Below are 9,533 nucleotides of genomic sequence, written 5' to 3'. Positions count from 1 at the left end.
ATCTTTGACTGTCTATAATCCTTGGTCACGAACTCGAAAACCTCAATTATCATAAAGTTATTTTATAACTTTAATAAAACTAAGTCTCCCTTAAAACAAATTTGTGATATAATTAATCAGATAAATATAATTAACATTTGAAAGGCAATATAATAATTAATAACAGTAAGTCTCTCTTAAAGCTCGCATAATTTAACAAATAAAAATAAAAAAAAATCACAAAGTATTATGACTTTACAAATATATGCTTAAATAAAATAACTTTACAAAAGTTTCATCTAAATTTTACGAGTACTAATGAATTAGCCTTACACTTTCACCCCAAACGCTATATATTTAAGATTTACTTTTATTTTCATTCTACATTGCCACCCGTACAGTGCACGGGTTCAAAAACTAGTCTATAAATAATCCACTATGGAGTAAAGGATAAAATTTTGCAATTAGTCTTGCTGAAGACGGGTCGGAGCAAGTGACGGGTAGTGTCACTCACAAAACGGATAGGGGGAATAAGGTGGGGGCACCCCATGTGCTGATGTGCTTCCCTCCCTCCTCTATTTGGGTCATTTGTGAGAGGAATGGTATCCGTCACTCCGGAGTGACGAATATGTGCCGTCTTCAATGAGATTTTGTGAAAATTTTGTAAATATCTTGCCTGCATCGCACGGGGTCGATGATACTAATTTGAAAAGAATTGAGGACGACATAATTGTCCAAGGAACTTTTCTCTCACTTTTAACAAAGAGAAAGAGATGGAAAAACCCTACGGCAGATGTCATCATCTCTTCTCAACAGCCGTTCCGCAACTCTCCACCCCAAATCCTTTGGAAGACTTTCGGTGTCATCCACCTTTCCCAAGGTTTTTTTCCCCTTTGCCTATCTGATGAATTCAACTCTTGATTGTAATTAAGTTGGGGATGTTATTTATTGAAAGTTTTAATTTGTTATGATTGTTGGTTTTATTCGTTCTATCAAGTGTAATTCAACTCGAAACTTTGTACTGTCATCGACATACTAGTTCGTTGTGTGATGAAACCTTTGATTTTTATGTAACAGAAGAAGTAATTTCGCATAGCTATAGTAATCAAGATGGACCAGGTACGTTTATATAGCTGCCTTGCCTTTTTGTTTCAACTTTGGTTGTCCTTGCATATATCTAGAATTTCATAATTGTGATTGTGCATTTGCCTTGTTAGCCTGTTGCCTATTGGAGTTATCCTCGTCGTGTCGAGGAGGCGGCGGCCTTGTGCATTGAGTTTGCATTAGAAAATGCGCTTATTCTTGATGACAAAGATGAATTTCTTAGGCTCATCAAGCTCCCTGATTTCAAACAAGACCGTGATCTATCTGATCCTGAAGAAATATTTCGTTTGGATGCTTTAAATTGCTGTATGGCGGTTTTAAATGGCGAAACTAAAGGACTTATTGATATCCAAGACATTTTGGTGGAAGGATTAACTCCACTGCAGCTTGCCGCTCTACATTGTTCTGTTAGGCTTACTAAGTATCTTCTTGAAAGGGGTGATAGTGTCGATGTTCACCCTGATCTTATTAACCGCACTATCAAAACAATTTCATCGTAATTTCTCTTTTCCAACAAGCTTTATAGACCGTCTTCGCTTGACTCTTCTTATTCCTATAATCTAACTATGCCGTGGATACTCTGTTTTCATTTCCCTAGAGGTCATAACGCCAGGAGATGGAATCCTCGTCTGTCAGTCTATGAGTTACTTGTCGTGCTTTGCAGCTGCATGGTTTGTTCTCTCATCTCTTTAATACTCGACTTTATTTTACTACTACTACCACTACTGTATTTTTATTTTCTATCATTTGTTTAATGGATCCGTCTTGTCAAAGTTTGTTTTGTTTCTATTCCTATCATTCTTTAACACTGTCTTGTATGAGTCGTTGCACTCTTGCCACAGAGACGACAATTGGAAGTTCTAAGGATGCTTGTGCAGAATACCGAAAACAAGGAGAGTGTCAGGCAAACTTTCATGGACTACGCCGATAAGAGGGAAATGGTTCCTGTAGCTTTACTGTTTTTGGCTGCCCCGGAGCTTTTTTGGTCCTCATACTTCGTAATTCCTGAAGTAGCGTCTTCGTCAATTGCCACACTCTACCACGTCTTATACTCCTTGGAAAAGAGGACGGATATTGAAGAGGCTATGTTGCTACTGGTTGATGCTTTAGCTATGGCTGGTCATAAGTTTGTGGCATATACTAGGCTTCAATATCCAAACGTATGTTCATCAACCCTATTTCCATTTTTTGAGAAATTATACACTGATAGAGTTGGTTTGTTTTCTGTGGATTCCCTTTCTGTTACCTTTTTGTTCTCTCTCAGAAGCAAGCTTATTTACGCTCGTATCTGGACGTTGCTTTCCTTGTTCGTGAAGTTGCTCTCAACAATCAAGGACTTTCTTCACCGGATGATTGTTTTTTACGGTTTGTGTCTTCACCTTAAGGCTTTTTTTGGATAAAAAATACAAAAAAAGAGGGAAAGGGAGAGGACGGGTGGGAGGGTGGGAAGGAAAGGGTAGAGGAGGGGGTATGGATGGCCAGAGTTTTCCCTCCAATTCATTCTTTCCTTTGTTGTGAGATTATGATTTACCTTGTACAAGAGATCCATTTTCGCTTCCCTCCAATTGGGGGTGTTAGCCCCCCACCACCCCAATTTCATTCCTCCAGGCTTCACCACCACCACCACCACCACCACCACTTTCTCATATTTCAATTCATTTTAGCTTCCATTACGTCCATAATAGTTTCTCCTATCACAAGCCACCTATAAATGCAATGTTGACTTAGAAGCTATGTTGCTCGGACTTGGTTGGAAGTATCCGTCATGGTGGGTGTCCAAGTGTCGGTTTGGCTATTTAATGGAAAAAAAAGTAATGTTTTTGGTCTAAAATAAAATGTCCAAATGTGCTACCCATAACCGAGTAATATTTTGAAGAGTCCGAGCAACATAGGTTAGAAGTGATTTTGCTTGCTTTCCTGATGCTCCTTCTGACAAGCCTTGCCTTTTCAGATTTTTTAAGCCCGTGAGACAAGAAGCTGACCAGCTAATTAATGTAAGCATACAACCCTTCATTTAGCACCGCTTTTATCTATTATATCTACTAGGTTGAAAGCCCGTAATGAACTTAATTATGTAAAAGTAAAGTTATAAATTTACATTATCAAATATGTGTTCCAAAACTCATTTTAAAGTGAATTAATGTAATCATAAGTATAGAGATAACAACCTCGTCTAACTATTTTTTTTTAATATCAAACAGACCTTAACCTAGTTGTTAAAATGTAGGAGTATATATTATATGACATAAAGTCTACGTCAAATCCACATTCTCATTATATTGTAATTCGCGGGCCTCATTTCACACAAAAAATGCGAGTATTAAACTCTTCGCATTTATAAATCAAAAATTAAATAAATTGTAATATGGTGATAATGAATTAGGAATGGCAATGGACCAAGTTGGATTGGGTTTTGTGAGATCCAAAGCCGATCCACTTACTTATTGGATCATTGATCCATGTCCAAACCCGATCCATATCCAAAATATTGAAATTCATACCCGATCCATTATACTTTTTTCAAATCCATATCCGCTCCAAATACATGCCCGATCCACCATATAATCCAAAACCCAATCCAAAACTTGCTTTGGCCATATAAAAATTTCATCTAATATGACAAATTTGAAATTTCAAGTTTAATAAAGCCTAGATTTTCTAAAATATTTGAATGGATCGGGTTCGGGTATGAATGGATCGGGTTCGGGTTTAGTTCGGGTTTTCCAATGGTGGGTTTGGATATGGGTTTTTTAAAAGTGGATCGGTTACGGGTTTTTAAAATATGGATTTGGATTGAACTTTTTCCTTTGGTTTTGGTTCAGTTTGGGTCACTATTGCCATCCCTAATAATGAATAAGAAGGTTATACTTAAATATTTCACATTAGTACATTAATAGAAACAAATGAAACGTAAAAAATCAATAGATTAACATTTATTTTAGTTATACGTAAAGTTCGGTGAAGACAAAGGTATTCCCCTCCCATTTTTATATCTCTTCCCATTTTCATTTTTAGGGTACAAGTTTACAAACTTTGACACCATAAATAACTAAAAAATGAATATATTTTCATTTTTCATCAAAACTTGTTTCACCAAATATTATTTTCAACAGAAGGTAAGTTATATATACATACAAAATTTACAATCACAATACTAAGGAAATAAAAAAAAATTGGAGGGAGTAATACATAGGTCAATGTAAGACTAACGATATGTTTATTATCTAACAGGTATGCTTTTATAAAACTAATAAATCGAAGAAAGAAAAACATTTACCACGTGTGAAAGGAAAACTATTAAAATAAGTCATTGTTTCAATCATATGAATTATCAACCATATCCATTGAACAAAACTATCACCATGCTAAATTATGCTTTTCTATATGTTTAAAGTTAATTTATCCAACTTTAACTTTATATCACATTATTTTATACATAATATAAATGTTTTTGAATATTTCAATTAATTCACTAATTTAGCCACAAATTTATCTGTATCTCTAGTACATAGTACAGATATTTGTTTACACTCATTTTGAAACTTTAATTTAATAATATAAGAAGACTTTATTAATTAGAAAAGTTTGCGTACATATACTTTTTTTTTATTTTTTTAATAAAATCAACCATAATATATTCTTATTATTTTATTAATTTTCAGCACACCTTATATATTTATAGTCAAACTTAATCCGTCATTTTACTTTTATTATTTTGCTAATTTTTTTTATTCAACCAAACTATTTTAATTTATATGTAATAAAGATTTTCCGCATGAACTTACGGTTATGCATTGATATTATTAATAAAAGAACAACATTTATGTATTGATGGTATTAATAAAAAAAACAATTCCACAAATTAATATATCACTCTAAATAGGCAAAATTGGTACTTTGTTATCTGAAATCGAAAAATCACCCAGTCTAAATCTAAGTTGAATTAAATACATTGTAAGAGTGAATTTGGAACAAGTAAAATCGGAAAATTACTAATTACACTTTTACAATCAAACATTTTCAAATGGCAGCTTTTTTTTTTTAAAAAAAAATACAAATTACTCCCTTTTTATCTACAAATATTTACATAGTAAACTAAGTGACTCGTATTTTTTTTTTGTTTATTTAACAATTTATATGCCACTCTATATAAGCGAATTTAAAACCTTGTTATTTGGAGTACAAAAGTCACCAAATTTGAATCTAAGCTAATTTAAATACCTTTTAAAAGTGAATTTCAAAACCAAATAATAAAGGAGAAAAAAAATTGTAATATCCCCTTTTTAGTGTATGCTCTTTTCGAAAACATTTATTATAAATTTTTTCAAATTACTAATTTTTGTGCACAAAGTCACCTTGAGTGATTTTTTTTTTAAAAAAAAAACCGGCCATAAGTTATATTTTCTCTGAGATAAGTAATTGTATTCTTTTCTACTCTATTTCTATATCTATCTATAAAAAATGATAAGTATTTAAGGATAATAAAATTGAATGAGACGACTTAGTTCTAACCTTAAAATAGTATATATGAAGAAAAATGTAGACTATGAATTCAAATAGTTGTCTTGCTTAAAATGCACAAGAAAAATATCTTATGGCTATAAAATATTTTAAAAAAAAGTCACCGGGACGATTCGTTAGTGATTTACATAAACTTGTAGTTGTTGGATTTTTTTTTTTTTATGAAATCGAGTCATTTCAAGAAGTTAAACTTGTCTTTCAAATGGCACTATTTGTAATTTTTATAAAATAGTTACTTTCTTAACATTAGAGTTGCAATAAATATTTGAAAAGTACATTATTGTTTTATATATTTCATTTTCACCTCATTAAACTAACTTTGTTATATTATCCATAGTGTGTGTCATCACACACTATTTCTCTATGATGTTTACTAGATGTGTGTCATGTATCCTTTTACTATTGAACTTTTAACCTTCATTCAATAGCTTACTTGAATGAGATCTATACTATTGAGTCTTTATTTGGTGTAGATTCCGGGACAGAAGAGAGTTAGATGGCTTGGAAATTGTAGGGTCTTACCCTTTGAACTCAAGAGACATGATTTGGATCAAACCTATATCAACACGTATGATCATCTTATTTGTGTAGTCGATGATGCTTTTAATATTTTCCTAACATGGTAGGTTCACCTTAATTTTACCGTGTATATGTTATTATATCAGGGTGCTCCCAAGCCTCACGACCGAGGATGCAGGTAATTTTTTGCTTATTGGTTTGTCTTTGCTGATTCAATTCAATTCAATGTCTTTTAGTTTTCGATGAAGATTCATGAATTACACTTGGAAAACCACATGTAATAATGGATCATTCACCTTTTGTAGAATGGATGTAACCTTTTTTAGTTTTTGCAGATTGTCTAAATAATGCTATAGAGAAGAAGTTATTATTAATGCCGACTTTGTATGGCCATCTTGAGGTTAGTCACGCTTTGTAGTCATCTTGAGGTTAGTCGCGCTTTGTAGTCTGTTCTAAACAATTCGTTCATAGAAAATGAAACCACTACGCCATTGGCCTTAGGCGTCCATAGATTAGGTACATGTTTGTTGTCAGGGTTCAGTTTTATGTACTTGTTTGTTGTTGGAAAGTAAGAAACCAACACGAAGTCCCACCTTGGTAGTGGTTTAGAGAGTCGCTCCTTAATAAAGCCTAGGGGTTCTCCTTCTATTGCCAATTGGTTTCTAACCTCTCTCCCCTTCGTGTATGGCTAGGCCCCTTACGAGTTCTAATTATAATGGCAATCCGGATTTGTGTGGAAACAATGTTGTGGCTCGGCTCGGCTTATTAGCATTGTTTCATTTGTGTGTTTAGGTTTTTTTCCATTGAAAAACATGCATAGTGTGTAAGTGGATTGCAATTGTATTTTGTTAACACCGTATGATATATGTTAATCACATAAACCTAAATAAGGTCCTAACAAATGTAAAACACCTCCTTACACATAGGAGCGCTATGAACTTATCAAGTACAAATAGGATGGGTAACCTTAAATCTAATATAAAATTATCGTTTTCTAAACACGCAGTAGAGAGTTATTGACGCCCAGAGTTTTTTTTTTTTTTTTTTTTTTTTTGCAAGAAAGAAGGGACACTTTAAAAATGAAAAAGTTCAAATTTGTAAGTGAGAAAATCCCAAAATTAAATGTATGATTAAATATGTAGAAGACTCATTATAAACTAAGTACAAGGGTGTTTTGGTTAGAAAAAAAAACAAAACTGGAAGGGAAAAATTTGAAATGGTCGGAATATTCGTCTTTTATTCGCCTGAGATGGATTTTGGTTTCAAAATATACATAACATTTTGATATTTAAAGGTGTAATTTAAAAAAAAAATATGAAAGGGAGTAGGTTTTAAAAGTGGTATATAAAAGAGAGTAATTGATAATTTACTATTTTTAAACAATGTAATTTGATGATTTTTATTTGGGGTTGGCAGTTCCAAAAGCAAGGAGTAAAGATTCCACTCCCAAGCACAACACCAAAGCAAGGAGTAAAGCTTCCACTCCCAAGGATTAACGTCCGATTTAGTACACATTATCAATTGATTCCGCAACCACTTGCATACATGGCTAGTGCAAAACGTGGGTTTGATGTCGAAATACCCCAAAGAAGGAATACCCCAACAATGAGTTCGAGGAACAAATTAATGAAGCCGACTAAGCCTAAATTTCCATCTTTGAGGCTATCCCAATTCTTTAATATTGCCAGGCGTGTGATAAAATGATGGCTCACTTAATATGTTTGATATTGGTGTAGCGACCCTTGCTCTTCCTTTTCGGAAGAGATTGAATCTACAAAGTACTTTTCAGTCCTTCAAATAATGTAATGAGAACACGTTTTTGTCCCTTTAAAATGATTTCTTATGCATCATCAGATAATGTATTGAGAATACGTTTTATTGTAGTGTCCAAAGGACTGACAGGAGACCTCCACTCTTGGGTATCAAGTTCCTTTAAAATATCTGTGGCAAATTTGTGTTGACAGTGAAACCAGAGGTAGAGGAGTAAACTCAAGACCTAAGTAGTGCATGGATCCCAAATCCTTGATTTTAAACATTTCATCAAGGAAATTCTTCAAAGTAATTTCAGAAGTGTCATTACTAGTGACTAAAATGTCATCCACATAAACTGCTACATAAACTTGCAAGCTGTCAGGTATCTGTGTAAAGAGAGAGTAGTCATTCAAAGACCGAGTATATCCCCTGGACTTAAGAGCATTGCTGAGCAACTGAGTTTGTCATACGAGAAACTTGTTTTAAACCATATAGGGATTTCTCTAGTTTGCAAACAAGAGTAGGATCAGTCACATTCTAACTAGGAGGCTGCTTCATGTAAATATCTTCATTCAAATTTCCATGAAGGAATGCGTTGTTCACATCAAGCTGAGATAAAACCCATCCCCTCTCTTTGAGTGTAGCCTTTAACTACCAAGCATGCCTTATACCTATCTATAGAGCCATCAAACTTATGTTTAACTTTAAAAACCCATTTGCTGCTAATGGATTTCTTACCAATCAGGGTTGTCGAATTCATAATACACATAATTCGAATTCGCGATTCACTGAAAACAGGGAATTGTATACGCCAAGTATTACAAAAGAAAGCAATTCGCTAATTCGTAATTACTAATACGCTTCATTTACTTGAATTCGCGTTTCACTGAAAATAGGGAATTGTATACACAAAGTATTACAAAAGAAAGCAATTCGCTAATTTGTAATTACTAATACGCTTCATTTACTTGATAACTATGAGATATTAATTAGAGTAATAACTAACTGGAAAAAATTGGAATAAAATAAATGAGTACATAATAGATCTTTGACATGCATTCGTTGTTGTGGTTATATGAAATCAGGGCCGTCCCTGACAATTTGGAGGCCCTGTGCGACATCTTAAATGTAGGCCCTTAATCAACGGTGCGGCATAACTAATAATATATATTTTCTTAAAAAATAACAAATACTTTTCCACAAACAGATATAGATATTAATGTTTCTTTAGGATAACATGTGCTTGGAAATGCCATAATGGTTAATATTAGCATTGCCACAAACACGCGCCCCAGGTTCGATTCCTGGTTGCTGTACTTTTTCTTAATTTTAAATGTGCAAAATTTAAGTGAAAAAAGCAGTCACTGCGAGTCGAACTACTATCCCCACGCCCAAAGTACCACCCAATTAACACTGCATATAATAAGATATCAGACTAGATTGGGCCCCCTTAAGTTGGGGGTCCTGTTCGACCGCGGGTTGTACACCCATCCAAATTCTACCCGTATGAAATCATCAAATATCGCTTTCCCGAGGTGGTGGTGGTCTAATTATAAGTAAACTTCATACTTTTCTACAGTTCTTCAATCTGAACTATACTTTTTAGTTTTCAATTTATACACAATAGAGTATATTATGCGTAATATTTGAATTATATG

At 33.6% G+C, this 9,533-nt stretch overlaps 1 protein-coding gene across 2 annotated transcripts; it reads left to right on the top strand.

The window, feature by feature from the left end:
- Nucleotides 1–658: 658 nt before the first annotated feature.
- On the top strand, nt 659–8,061 carry LOC141653767 (uncharacterized). Of its 2 annotated transcripts, XM_074461613.1 has the most exons (11): nt 659–859; nt 1,057–1,098; nt 1,197–1,579; nt 1,682–1,754; nt 1,926–2,243; nt 2,348–2,448; nt 3,035–3,077; nt 6,078–6,172; nt 6,270–6,301; nt 6,459–6,523; nt 7,540–8,061. In XM_074461613.1, the coding sequence occupies exons 2-11, from the start codon at nt 1,090–1,092 to the stop codon at nt 7,825–7,827; spliced, it is 1,407 nt and encodes a 468-aa protein (XP_074317714.1). In that variant the 5' UTR covers nt 659–859; nt 1,057–1,089; the 3' UTR covers nt 7,828–8,061. The 2 variants fall into 2 exon arrangements, with proteins under 2 accessions (XP_074317714.1, XP_074317715.1); XM_074461614.1 differs by lacking the exon at nt 6,459–6,523.
- Nucleotides 8,062–9,533: the final 1,472 nt, after the last annotated feature.

The sequence above is a fragment of the Silene latifolia genome, chromosome 4 (genome assembly GCF_048544455.1).
Source record: "Silene latifolia isolate original U9 population chromosome 4, ASM4854445v1, whole genome shotgun sequence".
NCBI lineage: Eukaryota > Viridiplantae > Streptophyta > Magnoliopsida > Caryophyllales > Caryophyllaceae > Silene > Silene latifolia.
Note: the sequence above shows the minus strand (reverse complement) of the source record. Positions and strands in the feature narration are given on the sequence as shown.

Excerpts from the sequence above, each read along its gene's own strand:
- LOC141653767 (XM_074461613.1), top strand. Across the intron at positions 2,449-3,034 it reads CCGGATGATTGTTTTTTACG|ATTTTTTAAGCCCGTGAGAC; the intron begins GTTTGTGTCTTC and ends TTGCCTTTTCAG. Across the intron at positions 6,173-6,269 it reads GATCAAACCTATATCAACAC|GGTGCTCCCAAGCCTCACGA; the intron begins GTATGATCATCT and ends TTATTATATCAG.